Raw genomic sequence first — 18,486 nt, 5'->3', positions numbered from 1 at the left:
TTGTTTCTTCTTGATGAAAACCTGCCCCCTTGGTTCACTTTTACTTCCCTGTAAAACAATCACTCTCCCCTCCCCCGTTTGATCACCGCTTGCAGAGGCAATAAAGTCATTGTTGTTTCAAATTTATGCATTCTTTATTGATTCGTCACACAAATAGGGGGATAACTGCCAAGGTAGCCCGGGAGGGGTGGGGGAGAAGGGGAGGAGAGAAGGACAAGGCCACACTGCACTTCACAACTTATTGAATGCCAGTCTTCTGTTGCTTGGGCAGTCCCAAGTGGAGTGGTTGGGTGCCCCGTGGGGAGGAGGGCGGTTGGTTAAATGGGCTGAAGTGGCGGGCTGTGCTCCTGCTGCTTTTCCTGCTGCTCAACCATACACCGGAGCATATCAGTTTGATCCTCCAGTAGCCTCAGCATTGTCTCCTGCCTCTTCTCATCATGCTACCGCCACCTCTCCTCTTCCTCCAGCCATCTATCTTCTAGCCTCCTGTCCTCACGTTCATTTTGTGCTTTCCTGGACTCTGACATTGCCTCCATGCATTTTGCTGGACTCTTTCAGTGCGGGAGGACTGCATGAGCTCAGAGAACATTTCATTGTGAGTGCATTTTTTTCGCCTTCTTATCTACGCTAGCCTCTGGGATGGAGATGATAGGGGGAGCGTTGAAACATTTGCAGCTGTGGTAGGAAAAAAAAAAGGGAGAGTAGTATTTAAAAAGACACATTTTAGAGTACAAGGTCACATTTTGCCTCTTATATTGAGGGGCTGCTGGTTTGGTGTGAGAGATCTCACACACAGGGCAGGGCAACAGAAGTCGGCTTGCAGGCAGCCATGGTAAGCCAGAGTCTTTTGGCTTCTTTAAATCTTCAGGGCAAATTAGTCATTAAACACGCTTGCTTTTAAACCATGTATTATATTTACAAAGGTACACTCACCAGAGGTCCCTTCTCCACATTCAAGGTCCAGGAGCCTGGGTTGGGAGGGTATTGGCTCCAGGGTGAGTAACAGTTCCTGGCTGTCTGGGAGAACGGTTTCTCCGCTTGCGTGCTGTGCGCTATCCTCATCGTCCACCTCCTCATCTTCCTCGTCCACAAAATCCTCATCCCAGTTGCATGAGATTCCCCCCTTGCAGGTGTCCACGGACAGGGGTGGGGTAATGGTGGGGGCCCCCCCTAGAACTGCATGCACCTGCTCATAGAAGCGGCATGTCTGGGGCTCTGACCCAGAGCAGCCATTTGCCTCTTTGTTTTTTTTTGGTAGGCTTACCTGAGCTCCTTAAGTTTCACGTGGCACTGCTGCAGGTCCCTGTTATAGCCTCTGTCCTTCATGGCCTTGGAGATTTTTTTCAAATATTTTGGCATTTCGTCTTTTGGAACAGAGTTTGGATAGTACAGATTCGTTTCCCCATACAGCGATCAGATGCAGTACCTCCTGTTCGGTCCATGCAGGAGCTCTTTTGCAATTCTGGGACTCCATGGTCACCTCTGCTGATGAGATCTGCATGGTCACCTGTGCTGATCAGCTTGCCACGCTGACCAAACAGGAAATGAAATTCAAAAGTTCCTGGGGCTTTTCCTGTGTACCTGGCCAGTGCATCTGAGTTGAAAGTGCTGTCCAGACCGGTCACAATGGAGCACCCTGGGATAGCTCCCGGAGGCCAATACTGTAGAATTTCATCCACTCTACCCCAAATTCGACCCGGCAATGTCAATTTCAGCGCTAATCCCCTCATCGGGGAGGAGTACAGAAATCGATTTTAAGCGCCCTTTAAGTTGACAAAAATGGCTTCGTCGTGTGGACGAGTACAGGGTTAAATCGATCTACGGCTGCTAAATTCAACCTAAACTCGTAGTGTAGACCGGGGTTTAGTTTCCTTGCTTTATAGAAAGCACATAGCTCCTCCCCCAGCTGGACTCATCTTTTAATTGAGTCTGGCCCACCCTCCAAAAGCAACCAGCATTAACCATTTCATTGCCTGTGTGGGGTAAACTCAAACTTAATACTATTTGAATCAAAGTATTTTACAAGTAATTATTTTCAGGTATTAAATTTAAAGTTCTATACCTATCTCATTAAAAGTGCATTTAGATTTTCTAAATACCTATTTAATAGGAATAGGTGTGGATGATAGATCATCAGCCTATTTTAAGCTACACTATAATTAAGATTTGGCTTCTGAGAACACAAATAAATGAACTTTTTAAAAAGTCACTAAACTTGAAAAGATTTATTTTGTATATCATCATCCAAGGAAGCTGCATAATATCTTAGTGTGTTCTGGAAAGATAAATTTGGGGTCTTGAAAAGCTACATAATGTCCCTGTTGAGTTACACAGAAATCAGTTTAAGGTTTTAACCATATTTTTGGGGGTCTGGGCCAGATTTATATTGACCATGCTTATGAGCACACTCTTAAAATATTTCCATTCCTAAGTTCTTTCTTTAGTTAAGATAAAAGCTTTAGTTCGGAAAGGAGGGTTTTTTAAAAAATATATTGTTTCTACACTATTAGAGGTTTAAATAGATTTTTGTTAAAAAAAAAAAAGGTTATAATCTTAATGAAGTGCAAAAGTGCTGTGGCTTTTTCATATTCTGATACTCATTTTCATTAAATATTCATTTCAAAGAAAGTTACTATGTGGTTTTAATACACTATACATACTTTTAAAATGTCACCAGATGCATTTGCATGAGGTATGTGGAAATAATGTCTTGAAATGAAACACTTAAGTCTTTTAAAGGTTTATTGTATGTTTGGAATGCTTGTATGTTTAACTCTCCCCAATCCTTGCATTTATAAACCTCCTTTGGACTTGTGTTTCTATAGTCTCTTTTTTGCACAATTGATATAAAAATGTTCCAGTTAAATAAATGTATTTATTTGTTGTATGTATATGTTAGGAATGAATGAATATTCATATATTTTATGTATTAACTAAAATGGGATATAAAAAGTTTGGCACAAATGGGTATCTATATATGTTAGCCCATTTTAAGTATTTTAAAATATATCGCTAGCAGTCAGTCTAGAGATGAAAAGAAGTAAAAAGTTAATGTGTTGAGCATTTGCTCATATAAAATCAGAGTCCTGAGGATCCCTTCTACTGCTGAGTAGGATGTCAGTCATAACCTTGGTAAAAAGAGTTTGCATACCTCAGCACAGGAAATACAACTGTATCCATTTACAGTAATTGCTGTAGTGTGGAATACCGTATCTAAAAGAAAGCTGAAGAAAATCCCACATACATGCCAAAAAAGTGTATATATCTGTATATCGTACACACACTATATACACAAAGAGCCAATTCTGTTCTTAGTTACTCTGGTGTAAATTTGTAACTACATTGGAACACATTGGAATTTCTATACACCTCCATTAACATAAAAGAGAGCAGAATAAGGTCCTGTATTTAGAATGCACACATGAAAATTAATATAGTGATATATAATTGTGTGTGTGTATCTAATCAGGATGTAATTTTATCTACTACACAGTCTAGATTTGATTCAACTTTTATATTGCAACTGTAGCACTCAATATTTTTCTGAAGAATTATGCATGCCTAATAAACTTAACATAATTCCACAGTTTCAGTTTTAATTAGCAAGATTTAATAGTTTGAGAAAATAACTGTGATACACCTTTCTCCTTCTGACAATCCCTATTTGACATTGCATTAGGTACATTAAGTAACTGAGATTTAAATATTGTGTATTGTGTATATATAGTCATACATTAAATGTTTGGCATTCAAATGGAATCTGATTTTGGAGTATTAAAATTTTAACTCTGAGATAAACATCATTTTCATGGTTCTGGTGGGAAATTATTTTATGTAAATATTATTCTTCCTTATAGTTGACACAAGAAGAATGTAGGGGTACACTATACAAATATAGATCTGAAGAATTGGATACAGATGTAAGTATTTGTTTTTGGCTTACTGTGTTGATATTCTGATCTAGAAGTTTCTACCCTGGTCATAAAATTTAGATGCAAAAACTACTTAATATAAAACTAGTAGCAATTGCTTTAGTTAAAGTGGGGGGGGGACATTTCCATTATAACCCCCAGTTGTCATGCTTCTAGCTTTCTGAAATTATCACATTTTGGCCTGAAATTTTCCAGCATTTGTCTGTGCTCAAAGGGGAATTATTTCTGAAAGTTGGTGGAAATATTCCTGGATCTTTGAGCAAATATCCCATAGCTGGTTTTGAATTTATTGGGGTTGGGGAGATACTAGTACTGTAAGTGAATTTGGTGTGTGCGTGCGTATTGAAAAAAAAATCCCTCGAATCACCAAGAAACTTACAATACTTATTTATGTAAGTCTCTTGAATCAACAAGTCTACACTAAGGGCTTGTCTACATTACCTGCTGGATCGACGGGCAGCGATCGATCCAGCGGTGGTTGATCTATCATGTCTAGTCTAGATGCAATAAATCGATCTCCAAGCGCTCTCTTGTCGACTCCGGTACTCCACCAGGGTGAGAGGCGCAGGCGGGGTCGACAGGAGAGCGTCAGTGAAGTGAAGACACCCCGGTAAGTCGATGTAAGTACATCAACTTCAGTTACATTATTCACGTAGCTGAAGTTGCGTAACTTAGATCAATCCCTCCTCTGCCCAGCCCCCTGTGTAGACCAGGCCTTAGATGCACTGTTTGTAGACCTGTAGGCCTTTTCTAAAGTACATGTTCCATATGCAGTTTTAAAATGGGTAAGTTTTGAAATCAATTACTTTAAAGCTATTAAATGCATATAGTCCTTTTTCATGACTACTGTCCATGTCAAATTTCAGTTTTAAAGCTTCAGCCACTATAAAGGGATTACAGGAAAAAATAGCATTACATTTACACGTGGTTTGTTCTCATTTTAGTTATAAACATGCACAAAACTGGCTCAGCTGGTTTCTGTGAGTGACAGAAATGGAAGGTTACCTATTCACTAAATATAGTATGTGAGATAAGGCATGTTAGTTGAGGCTAAATATTACAACATGAATGTGTCCTGTCCAACTGAGCCATGTACATTAATTGTAGAAGGTTTTGCAGATGCTTTATTGCCTAAACTCAGGCCACAGAAGAAAGTGTTTTCTAAGGGTATGTCTACACTGGCAAGTTATACCACTTTTATTAGAACACTGGGATTAAACAATGTTGCATGTCCACACTATGCTCTTTGTGACACTGGAGCACATTCACATTAGCAGCTCTTGCAGTGGCAAAGACAGCAGTGCATTGTGGTATCTATTGCACTGTGCAACTGGCCACAGGGTGCTTTGGGAAGGGTTTTCAGTGCCTCATGGGGCAGACACAGCATCACATGATGCAGGTTTCTCAATCCCATTGTTCATTGGGCATCCTACTACATTGCCAGCTGCTTTTCAACTGAAGTTGGGGGGGGGGGGGGAAGGAATGTGTGTGATAGGGAGAGTGTGGGGGTTGGGGGGGAAGAGACTGTTCTGGGGGACAGTGTGTGTCAGCATGCTGTCTTCTAAGTTCAGACAGTGGCCGGAAGTAACCAGTTAACAAGTCCTGGGGGAGGGGGAAACCCTGACATCAGCCCCCGCCTCCCTCCCTGGGCTCTCTGCACAGAAGCCTCTCTCTCTCATTCACACTCACACACCGACACACACCTGCCTCTGTGTTCAACAGCACCATTCCACATTAATGGTTTGCTTTGTGTCCTGGAGCAGATCAGCACACAACGGCTGTCAGAAATGGTGCTTTGAAAGGGGAGGAGTGCATGTCTCAGGGCAGCCGAGTTCAAAACTCATGAGTAGAGTGGTCACTTGAGGCATTATGGGACAGCTCCGGAGGCCAATTACAGCTCAGAAAGCAATCAAGTGTCTACATTGGCAATAGAATGCTGGAGCCTCTGCACAAATAGCCTTATGACTCTTGTCGAGATGGTTTTTTTGAAGCGCTGCAACTGAAGAGTTTCTGCGCACGTAGTGGCTTAGCAGTGTGTACACGTTTGCAGTTTGAGCTCAAAAAGCTGCTTTACTGCACAGAAACTTGCCAGTATAGACAAGCCCTAAATGTTTCACTATTTGAGTCTAACACAAAAGACAGGTGGGTACAATGCCTTACTTGACTTATGTTAAATACAAATATTTTACCTTTTCCATTCATTTGATGACAACTCACTTTACTCTCTAAGTCTAATACAGTAAAATGTAAAAAGCTGTTTTATAAGTTTACATTTGAGATTTAGAAAAAAAAGTATTTAATACATAAGCAAAAATGTCATTGAGCAGATTTGAGTGTTTCAGAAAGCAAGATAAAAGGTTAGTGCAACCTCACAACATAACTCAGTGTATATTTGATACCACTGTGTGTTAACATGCCTAAAAAGGAGGCTGAAAGTGGACATATCCAGATTCTCCACAGCCTTTCTTAAATTAAAGCCATTTCCACTTGTTGGTGCTGAGACCATTCGCTTCATCTGGTCTTTCTGTAAGTAATTTGGGCCTGGTTCACTCTACTAGCACAAAGGGAGGCAAATTGCACCTTCAGGCCAGCAGGGCTATTTGATCCCTAGGGAAGGTCAGTCAGTTTGTTTTACCTCCTCCCTCCCTGGGGAGTTAGCCTTACCCTCCAGTTGTTGAAAGCTGTCCACAAGATATTCTAATTAAGTGTATTGCTGGGCATCCTGAGCAGCACCCCAGTGCAGTAAATGTTGCTGGTGCCTTATGCTGCTCTGACCTTCTGGTGGACTTCTGATTGGATGTATGCCAGCAGAATGAGTCAAGCTAATGTCTTTGAATTAGTTAAATTCTAGCAGTATGTGTGTAAAGTTTTATTTGACTGTAAAATCCATTACATTTCATTACAGGAAATGTGAGAATCTTTATATACCCTATGTACGCTGATGGGAATAAAAACCATAACTGACAACAGATTTTATTTTTGCCTATGCTGGAATCTCTTTGTCAGTGTAATGGAAACCTATACTACTGATGAGTTCTTCAGAAGAAAGCTGGCCCTTAAAATAAAACTTGGCAATGGAAGACTTTTTTTTAGAGAAACCATTGCCTCCACAGAACACATCAGCAGCTGAAATTCAGATGTCTGTGTGTTTTAGCAATTTGATAGTACTTAGTACTGTGTAAAGTAAAAGACTTAGTGCTGCCCATCATCTTCAAACTGATGACATTGCAAACCAAATAATCTATCACCAGAGTAGTCACACATATGTGTTTAACAGAAAGGTGTGAAAATAGAACCACACGGGGCTCCCACAAGATTGCTTTCGCCTTTGGTGAGTAATTGCTCAAAACAACTTTCTGTAATATAGGATAGAAAAGAATGGATCTATTTAATATGTACCCCAACCAAGGCCTGCAGGTGGGTCAAAATAGTGGGATCAGCTCTAGTAAAAGCTGCTGTGAAATCTAGAAGACTTGGCTGTAGAATAATTAGTTAGTACATTTGACCCATGCTGTTTAAACTAGAGTATTACTGTAATTTCATAGGGTCTTTTTCAGAGTCTCTTAGGCTGCTTTGAAAATTCAATATTCAACTTTACAACATTTAAAGTTAAATATATAGTAATAACAAAACTTTAATATTCGTGAAATGGTTTGATACTGTGTTAATATAGATGATATGCAGAATAATAAATACTAATTACAACCATCTTCTCTTAAACTAGACTAAGCTCAGCCGATTATGTGAACAAGATAAAGTGGTACAAGCACTGGAAGAGAAACTTCAGCAGCTACACAAGGAGAAAGTAGGACAATTATATTTATTACCTAAAATGGATGTTATTTTACATGGCTATTATCACAACACTGATATCTAAAGTAAAAAGAAAATCAACCCAATGATGCAGAACATTAAAAATTAATTCTTTTTATTATAATAGTACACGCTTGAGCAAGCTTTGCTATCAGCCAGTCAAGAGATAGAAATGAATGCAGATAACCCAGCTGCCATACAGAATGTAGTCTTACAGCGAGATGATTTACAGAATGGACTGCTTAGCACTTGTCGAGAAGTGTCTCGAGCTACTGCAGTAAGTAATAGATTTTTTGCCAGTAAAACTCAATGAGGTGTTAAGCGATTTTTCTTCATGTTGGTACTTTTAATTGAGTTGTCTACGGGTTCTTTCTTTATTATTTCCCAGCATCTTTAAATTGTCTTTCATTTACCTCGAGCTTCTGGTGAGCCAGATAGAAAAATGTTCTTTTTAATCCAGTCAACAAGTGAAATCTTTTGCCTTAAATTACTTTAAAAGGGACACATGCATACAAACTTTAATTGATTTGGCAACTTTTTTCTGTGAGATGAAAAGTTGATGATAGAGTGAGTTGTATAATACCAATAAACCATATCTTATTGAGAAGTTCTGATGATAACTTAAGATGCTGCACTTAATTTTTCAAAAATTTATTGGCTCCTTTGTAAATATGTTAATATACAATAGAAGCAACCAGAGAGGTCATATTGTCCTGTTAAGTTTACTATATGTTCTTCTTAGAGTAGATGTAGCAGTGTATTCCACTTATGTATGTGTGTGCCCACAATGCTGGAGCTGGAGAATTTTCCCTAGTAGTACCTGTATAGGGGCTATGCTTGCACCTCATGGCCACAGTTTCTCTCCTAGATATATGAGGCAGCACTGCCCCGAGCCCCCCATGTTCTTTCTTACCCCCCATGGCTGGAGTCAGAACTGTGGGTGGTTTTCACCTCACAATCCCACTATTTTTAGTGACTTTTCTAGTTGTATATAATTAATTAGTACCCATAGTATAGCGTTAATTAGATTTAGTGTTAGCTGTAGTTTAAGTGTTTCCCTGGTGATGCCCTCAACAGGATTGACGTTGTTTGAGGAAGCAGTCCCCTTCAATGATCCACACATGGTGCTTGCTGTGCCTAGGTGAAGCCCATGTCAAGGAGCAGTAGTTCGATTTGCAGATCATTCACCAAATGGACTTAGGTGGCAAGGGATCTTCAGCTGAAGCAACGCTTGCTCAAACAGGCCTGCTTCAGCACCAAGGCCATCGTCGTCATGGAGCTGGCGCTTCTCCGGAAACACAGGGGAGTTGTTCCTTGTCAAGTGCATCAAGGAAAAGGTCGCATAAGACTGACCACGGTTGCTCCAGGCCCTGTGGGGACTTGTCTCCCTCCTCCAGAAGAAGCGTGGATCAGCACCGGATGAATGCCAATTCACAGGATGGACCATGACCTGTCAACCACTTCCCAGTATACTATGTAAGGCTGGTCGGAGACACCATGCCGTTGACTCCAATTCTGGCCACGGGAACTGACGAGGATGATGCTGACACCCGCTGTTTCTACGCCAGCGATTAATCAGGAGCCAATGAACCTCCTCTGTCTTTCAGTTCCTACCTCGCTCTTGGTCCAGGACTTTGCAGCCCTGCGTCTTTTATAGCCCCATTGGCTGGGCAGGCTGCTGAAGCTGAAAGTTTGTCTGCACGGTACCCTGAGATCTCTCTTTCACAATCAGTGGAAGTAGGGCTGGTGCTGGGCTCAGCACACATTTGGAAAGCCTTTCCCTCCCCAGAGACAGCAGGACTATCCCAGAAAGGGTCATAGGTACCATAGGAGAAAGCTGTCGGGTCTGGGGTTCGACTAATCCACATTCCCTCTCTTAGTGCCTCCCAAGCACCCCATTTAACTCCGTTGGTCCACCACAGTGTTCCAGTCATTTCTCCTTTCTCCCCACTTCCTCCATTTGGGAACAGGCTGGCCTGCTTTCACAATGCTTGGGGTTCAATCACCATTGTTGGGCTGTGTCATCCAGTTCCTTTCTATCCTTCCTCCTTCAGTCCTTCTTCAGGGACCCCTCTCAGGAAGCAGGTTCGCTCTTTGCTGGCTTTGGGAGCAGCAGAGGAGGTGCCGCTGGAACATCAGGGTTATAGTTTCTATTCCCAGTACTTTCTGGTGTCCAAATCCAAGGTAGAGGTGAGACCCATTCTTGAGCTTCATGGCCTCAACAATTATATTGGATAAATGACATTCCGAATGGTCATTTTATCGACTGTCCTCCCTGCGTTGTCTCAGAATGGCTGGTTTACTGCTCTGGACCTTCAGTATACCTACTTCCATGTGGTGATTTTGCTAGGCCATAGAAAATACTTTCAATTTGTTGTAGCAGTGTCATTTTCAGTACATGCTGCTTCCATTTGTCTTCTGCACCCCCCTGGGTTTTTACCAAATGCATGGTCATTGTGATGGCATATTTCATGAAGAAAGGAACCCACATCTTTCTGTATCTGGGTGTCTGGTTACTGAGGGGCAGGTTCAAAAAGAAAGTTCTTGCTCACATCAACAGTACTTTGCATTTGCTCAACCATCTGGTTCTTATCCTAAATACTGGAAGTCAATTTCAGTTGCCGCTCAGAAAATTGAGTTTGTTGGGGCAGTAGTAAATTCTTCACGTTCAGGAGCATTTCTGCCGACCAACAGTTTTCAGGCAATTTGCCAACTTTGCCTCAGTCTGCAGTCTCAGCTTTCCATGTCAGTGTCCCTGATGTGCCTGAAGCTCTTGGGCCATATGTCCACTTGCATGCAGGTAGTCCAATCTGCAAGGTTTCTCTCTCTCTCTCTCTCTCTCTCTCTCTCTCATACACTCACACTCACACACACACCATATGTACTCAGGACAGTACCATCTGACTATTCACCCACTAGACAGATTGTTCTATCATCCTCTATTGGTCCTGGACTCCTTGCAGTGGTGGATGCATCTAGAGAACATTTGCTAGGGCATTCATTCCCTTTGTCTGCCCCTTGCCAACCAGGTCTGTTGTCACCAACACGTCCCTGATGGATTGGGGAGCACACCTGGGGTCACTGAAAGTCCAAGGTCTGTGATGGGAGCAGGAGGCCTCACTGCATATCAACGTGCTGGAGCTTGGGGACATCTACAATGTATGTCATCCTTTTCTGGACTATTGGGTTCAGTGGTTCACATACTTACTGAAAATACCAACAAGATGTATTATGTGAACAAGCAAGGGGGAGCACACATCTCTAGTCTTCTCACACTGTTGGTTCAGCATCCCCATATTGCTGCTTCTCCATCCTGAACTACTCACTCAGAATAACGTTCGCACCCTCTATCCTACACTCAGTTCCCTCCATCTCATGACATGGCTAAATGAGGAGGAAGAGCAGTGTTCAGCAGCTGTTCAATAGGTACTACACAACAAGAAAGCCATCTACCAGAATGGGCTATTCAGCTAAATGGAAGCAGTGTTCAGTGTGGTCACTGGGCTATGGAATTCAACTGACGCTGGCTTCTATCCAGGACATCTTGGAGTATCCTGCTGCACCTTCAGTGGTTGGGACTTGCACTTAGTTCAATGAAAGTGCATCTGGCAGTGATATCAGCCTTTTATTCCCCACAGTCAGAGAAAATCAGCCTTCTCCAATGCCATGGTAGCAAGATTCTTAAAAGGGCTTCATCTCCATCTTCCAGTCTGAGAGCCACTTCCTCCGTGGAACTGTAACACTGTCCTAGTGGCTTTAATGTGACCTCTGTTCGAACTCCTGGTATTTTATTCCTTTTTGTTTTTGTGTCAGAAAACTGCATTCCTGGTAACGATAACAACAAGGAGAGTCTGAGTTGCAGGCTCTGATGGCAGAGCCTCCGTATACACAGTTCTCCAAGGTCAGAGTGACTTTACGACCGTACCCCAACTTTTTATCTAAAGTGGTTTCACAGTTTCATTTGAAGCAGGCAGTATATTTACCTGCATTCTTCCCTAAGTCGTATTCATCTCCGGAGGAGCAGTGTCTCCACACATTAAATGTCAGGGAATGTCTAGCCTTCTTTCTGGATGGGATTAAACAGTTATGTGCTTTGCCTTGCCTGTTTGTGTCACATGCAGATCATATGAAGTGTCAGATGATCTCTTCATATGATCTCTAAATGGATAACCTCCTATATCAAGATTGTATGAAATAGCTTCAGCTATGCCTCCTCAGAGAGTGCAAGTTCATTCTACAAGAGCTCATGCAACATCAATAGCGTTACTCAGTGATGTCCCAATATTGGACATTTGCAGGGCTGCTACGTGGTCGTCCGTACATATGTTTATTGAACCATTATGCCATCACCGCATCTTTCAGGATGAAAGTTTTGATAGGGTGGTCCTGCAGTCCTTGTTTAGGTAGACTCTAGCCCCGTCTCTTGGGGGGTACTTCTTGTGAGTCAGCTAAGTGGAATAATTTGCTGCATCTACTTGAAGAAGAAAGTTAGTTACTGTAACTGTAGTTCTTCAAAATGTGATGCAGAAATGTATTCCACAACCCTCTCTTCATCTTCTCTGCATTGGAGTCTTGTCTCATGATATTCAGTGTGAAAGGACAGAATGGGGTCAGGGTGGTGCTGCCTCATATAGCTGGGGAAGGGCTACGGCCACAAGGCAGGAGCACCACCCCTCTATGGGTACTGCTAGGCAAAATTCTCTGAGTGCACACACATCTAAGTGGAGTACACGTTTGTGTCACATCTTGAACTACAGTTACTATAAATAACCTTTTCTTTTTGTTGGTTGCTGCTGTGTACAGTGGAAACATATATTGGAATGCTCTCATTTATTCTTCAGAGCTTTGGTAATTTATGAAGAGAGTCCCTCGACTGATGTAATGTTAAGTGGACTCCCTTATTTCCCACACTGTTGTAAGCTGTTTCAAAAGGATAATTTTGTTCAAGTACTTGATTTTTGCTGGGGGAAAACTGGTTATCAGTTTGGATGGGTAATAGTATTGGACTAGATTTATCCTCTGATTTGTGCCTAATACAATCCCAGTGAAGTCAGTGGGCCACACACAATGCAGAATTTGACTCTTTGATGTTAGGAAAAACTTCAATAATATGCGTGTGATATATTATCAAGGGATTGAATTTAAGTAAACTTTAGCTTAAAAGTGAAATGCACAGAATGGCACCTGTGGAATACTAAAGGTTGTAAAAAGAAACTTCATCCACTTGGCATAGCCCAGCAGAGTTTATATAAGAATCACCACTTGTTGCCATGCAACAGATGCAGGTGGGAGTGTAAAGGGGCATTCACCTCTTGAGCACCTCCCAGCAACTGGGTATGGTACCACAGTCCTTTTCTCATCTCTGGTGCCCCTTGCAGGCTGTCAGCAGACCTTTGTTAGTCTTCAGTGGCTTGGCACTCATTGAGTCACAAAATCCAAATGAACACCCTAATAACGTATTGGACTCCAACAAATAAGCAATCTATTTTCCCTCTCTAGGATTTTCATCCCTAGCTATGGGCCCTCTAAATTCAGCTCTTTGTTCAGGCCCACACACTACTCTGGATTACAACCCCAGGATTCTACACACAGCAGCCACATACTGCTTACTCCAGTCCGTTGCTGCTATTTCCCTGGCCCTCTTCTTACTGGGCCCCTTGGATATCCAGTGCGATCTCAGGGCTAGCATCCTTAGGTTCTTCTCCCTCTTCAGTCTGCGTGTAAGTTCAGACAGCCATAAAACTCTGATACTTTTTGGGCTTCTTTTAGTCAGAGAGCTTCTTTGGTCCTCTGGTCCCAGCAGGAACCAACCTGCTAAGCCCCTACAGCTTCTTTTACCTGAGCCTGCTGGGCTATGATTGCTTCCGTAAGGTCTCCCTAAGCAGGCCTGGAGGACCCACCTTCACTGCTTCTGGTACAGGGTGTAATAGGACCACAAGGCCTCCTGTAGGGAGCTGAAAAGGCCAGATACACCCTATCAGAGGGAGTCTCATATATAAAACTGTACACTAGCTCCCAACCTGTTTTAATGTTTAACAGTGAAAAGAAAAACTTAAACAGTTGCATTTTAAAATATTTGTTTGCCATCACAGATGACTATTAAAGCAGGTTGGAATGTGATTTATAGTGTAGCGGTGTCTCAAATAACATTTTTTAGCAAGATGGATGCCTCATTACTAGGCTCAGAAACTTTGATTAATAGCCCTGCATACAGTTGAATAAATGGAACATTTCTGCACTCTGCAAATGTTGTGTTCCCTTCATCTTCCACTGTTTTAATGGTGGATTTTTCTCTGTCCTTGTGGTCAGAGGCTGACTAGACATTATGTCATGGCTAGGGAATAGGATTGCCCCTACTGAAAACCTTTGTTAGTTTTCTCTGCTTCCAGAATGATGCAAAAGGCAGGCTACAGACCTCCATTTGTGACAGTCATCTTGATTCTAAATTTAAACACTTTCTTCATCCTGTGTCATTTGAAACTTATATTCTCTCAGTGGGCTTCTTTACTCAAGAGAAATACATTTTAGACATAGTATTCAATACTCTTGTCTAGAAAAGATTTATTATATTTAATATTATGTCCGCTGGTTGTCATTAATCCTAAAATGGGACTGCCCAGGATTCACCATGACACAGCTGATACAAAACTAAATACAACAGTCCAATTATACTTAGTGATTAATGTTAGTTAAACACATAATCCCTAGAAGAATCCAGACCCATGAAGGGGGGTTGGCCACTGCCACCTCCTGTCCACTTTTCACAGGAACTCTGGGGAAGCTTGCCAGTCCCAACCATGTTTGGAAGTGTGTCACACAGAGCTGACTGATCAGTTTCCAGATCTGGAACTGGACTGAAAACAGGAAGGAACAGCAGAAGCAATGTGGCTGTTCTACTCATTAGCAAAGGAGAACCTGAGGACAGCACTACTGCTTCTTCTATTCCCTGCAGCTCTTGATGCTCTTAAGTGGCTTCTCAGGTCACAGTGGTCCTGCTGCTAATGTGCTCCGTGACAACAGCCCTGCCTCAGACTTGTTGCAATGAATGACAGCACTGTTGCATCATTGAGACACTCCCATCCTCCTCCTCCTCCCTTCCCCATATCCCCCCTACAGTCAGCTAGCCAGTTAGCTAGGGTGCCAACAAATATAATACTGTGGCTGTTTGCCTGGGGAAGCAGACAGGTTATGTTCCTTTCCCTGGACCAGGCATGGCCCCTCCATACTCAGACCATTTCTGTAGGTGGAAAATACTATTCCTGCTGTAGCTCCCTGTCCCTGCCCAAGGCTCCCAGCCTGATCCCCAAATATAAATCAGTCGTGACAGACTCTTCAAAGGGTTAAGACAAATCGGTAATCACCAATAAACAGAAGCCGTTGTCTTACCCATGAAAACAAACACAAAAAGGAGACATCCTGGTTATAACTCTGACCCCTGCCCAGAGTCCATCAATATCTTACATTAAACATCAACAAGACAGATGGAAGGGGGGAACCTAAAGAAGGGAAAGTTAATCCTGATTCTCTTTGACGGGACAATGTCTGTCTCACAAGCCTTGCACTTTCAAAGACCAAAAAAGGCACAATCATGTCACCCTCCAACTTGTCACCATTCCAACATTGTAAGAGAGACAAGACAAAGAATCTTGCTCACTTAGTTAATGGCCTCCAGAGGAAGGGCATCTGTCCCAATTGGATGGAGAAGAAGAAAGAAACTCAAGATAGACACCTTTCAAGGTTATGTTAAATAAACTTATTTCAGAACTCCAGCCTGAGCAACCAGAAGAACAGGAAGTGACAGACAAAATCCCAGAACAAAAATCTTGCCCTTTAAATTCTAAGGAGGACTTTGTGTCCCCATCCATCCATCCGAGATTCAGAAATGCAGAATGAGCATTACCTAGCCAGTCTAGATGATCCAATTGGCAACTTCACAGTTGAAGGACAAGCTGTTGAAGGACAAGCTGGGCTTGAGTTATTCTGCCTTAGGTGGAAGCAGCAGCCTCTTCAAACAGTGGCCTCAGAGAAGGGTGAGTTTTTACCCTCAGTACCCCTGGATAGAAAGATAATCCACTCTAAGGCATGATTCTGGACTTGGCCTGAAGGCATCTGTAAAACTCAGAGGAAAGACTATTAAAAATCTTAATTCTAAATTAGACACCATACTTTTGTCCTGTTTAATAATAATAATTTTAAAAAAAATCTACCAATGCATCCTGTGAGGGAAAATTGACAAAATTTAGTCTGCTGCAGCGGGTGATAATTGAAAGTCTTGTCTGTCTCCATTATCTCCAGACGTATTTGGAGTGCGAGGGAGGAATTAAGACAAAGGGTCCAAGAAGGAAATTCTCAGGTGCAAGCAAATTTTTTTCTCTTTATCTTGTTGCCCACGGAAGAAAATAAATAAAACACCAATTGAAAGTGAAAAAGTATTTTTAAACAGGACCAAAATGAAATTCTTAATTTGTTCTTGAGAGGTACTGCTGAACTTGCATCTGCTGGGCTGAGAAAAAAATGGTGCAAGTTTTTTAAACTGCCAACATCTCTTTTTAACTTGTCAACACCTAATGTGAGATTTTAATTCTACCTTTCTTCTAAATTAAGGAACTGGAAAGAGCATGGAGGGAGTATGACAAATTAGAATACGATGTAACAATTACAAGGAACCATATGCAGGAGCAGCTGGACCGACTTGGAGAAGTTCAGGTATAGAAGAATTGTAATATGATTTTAAATCTGTTTAAAATACAAAGTTAAAGCAAACAACCTCTTTATTTCATGCCTGTTTGAGTCTTCCTTGAAAGATCAATAAAAGGAAGGGGAGGGGAAAATGAGATTGTCCTTTGCTGCTTTTTTGGTATTATTTTTTATTATTTGTATTACTGTAAAGGCCTAAATGGTAGTTCGGGGTTTTTTTGTTTTTCTGAGGAGAAGGGGGGGATATTATGTATTTCATTTTTGCCCTTCCAGCAGTTCCCATTGGCCTGGAGCAGTGAACTGCGGCCACTGGGAGCCGTGATCAGCCGAACCTGCAAACGTGGCAGGTACACAAACCGGCCTGGCCCGCCAAGGGCTTTCCCTGCAGAAGCAGTGGAACAAGTTTGGGAACCACTGCAATAAGTAGATGGGAGGTGGAGGGAGCCCTGTGCAGAGGAGCACCACAAGCCATGCATGCTACAGATTGGCTTTCCACACACAGACATGGAAGGGATATTGCAGATGAGTGGCAGGAGCAGGGAAATAAGTATACAGCAGACCCATTGGCACAAATTTTGAATGGTTATGGGGGCACACATCGGCCCATAGATTATTCACCAGTTTAGAGTAGTTCATTCTGAGAGTCTGGACAGAGACAAACACAGCTCCACACTGTCAGTCATGCTGCTTTTATGTTGATTGGATCCACCTATGTGTCTGTACTGATGGTGTTCCCTTTTGGCCAATGCAAGACATGCAAACAGCTCAACATATGAAGAATCATCCCACAGAGCAGAGCTGCGGTAATGTGTACACTGGTGAATTCCCTTGCTTCCATTCTCCTTTGTAGATTGAGACATTGTGTCCTCCTGTGTCACTAGTGAAATGCTCTACTCTCAAATGGCTTAATTTTCATTTTGGAAGATGAGATTTGCAAAGCTGCTGAATCAAGCAGCTGGAATGTGTGAGCAGTCAATTGTTGTGATGGTGGCTACTTCACTAACCACCCTGAAGAGGTTACACTAACCTCCAGATAGTGTGAACATTATATCAGTGTGGATGGGGAGTGTCAGTTATCAGATTGCTTCCTAAATCCTTGTTCCTTTCACTAAGGAGAGAAAATTGTGTACATGATACTTTCTATAGAAAGTAAAATTGTTTGTTCTTCCACCATATTATACGTGCTGTCCCATGTCTCTTTACTGGCAGACTGAGTCAGCAGGTATACAGCGTGCTCAGATTCAAAAGGAACTTTGGAGAATTCAAGATGTCATGGAAGGTTTGAGTAAACATAAACAGCAAAGAATCTCTACAGAGGCAGGTAAATGGCTGCTTTTATTAAACCACGTAGTACTTCTAGGGAATAAACTTTGTAATTGCTTTTTTGCTTGACTGAAAACTGTTTGATATCACAGTTGCTGGAAACAAGTGTAACTGAAATTATTTACCAGTTGAAATTAGTGTGTTTAAGCCTTTTGGTCAATACAGAGGCAGGCTTTTGTCCTAGTTCCTAAATAGTTATTTATTGTAAACGGATTTTCATGTTTTTTTTAAACAGGTACCATTGGATCAAAGTCTTTTTCAGCTATTAAGTATAAAAATGAGGTATGATTTTAGTAGTTTTATATTTTAGCATCCATGAATTTCTGAATTAAAAATTGTTGGCTGACTAAAATCATTTCTGAACTCTTCTAATGGTATCAGAAATGTGTATTCAGTATATTTAAATTGGCAGATCCATTACTGAATTATTGGATTACTTTTGAAGGTTAAAGTCCCATGTAGTAATTCTAAATTTTTCATTTCTGCTGTGACTTCTTACCAATTCATGATTCTGTGTCCCCATTCCTCACCCTTTTTTGTTCCCAGGCCTCTACCCCAAAAGTGTAAATCCTGATTTCCCCCCCCCACACACATTTCATAGAGAGAACAATTATATTGTTTTACATCTCGCTTCATATATAAAGCCTGGTTCACAGATGTGCAGAGCACCCCAACAACAGATTCAATCGATGGCAGCTCCAAGTGTTCAACCCATCTGGAA

At 41.7% G+C, this 18,486-nt stretch overlaps 1 protein-coding gene across 5 annotated transcripts in view; it reads left to right on the top strand.

Moving 5' to 3' along the window:
* PLEKHA5 (pleckstrin homology domain containing A5) overlaps positions 1 to 18,486 on the top strand; it is a 285,024-nt gene that overhangs the window by 233,338 nt on the left and 33,200 nt on the right. For all 5 annotated transcript variants that reach the window (XM_039544466.1, XM_039544476.1, XM_039544484.1 and 2 more), the window contains 6 exons: positions 3,858 to 3,920; positions 7,657 to 7,737; positions 7,873 to 8,022; positions 16,350 to 16,451; positions 17,652 to 17,763; positions 18,001 to 18,047. In XM_039544466.1, coding sequence (XP_039400400.1) covers positions 3,858 to 3,920; positions 7,657 to 7,737; positions 7,873 to 8,022; positions 16,350 to 16,451; positions 17,652 to 17,763; positions 18,001 to 18,047 — 555 coding nt within the window. The remainder of the gene's footprint in view (positions 1 to 3,857; positions 3,921 to 7,656; positions 7,738 to 7,872; positions 8,023 to 16,349; positions 16,452 to 17,651; positions 17,764 to 18,000; positions 18,048 to 18,486) is intronic.

The sequence above is a fragment of the Mauremys reevesii genome, linkage group 1 (genome assembly GCF_016161935.1).
Source record: "Mauremys reevesii isolate NIE-2019 linkage group 1, ASM1616193v1, whole genome shotgun sequence".
In the NCBI taxonomy this organism is placed as follows: Eukaryota; Metazoa; Chordata; order Testudines; family Geoemydidae; genus Mauremys; species Mauremys reevesii.
Note: the sequence above shows the minus strand (reverse complement) of the source record. Positions and strands in the feature narration are given on the sequence as shown.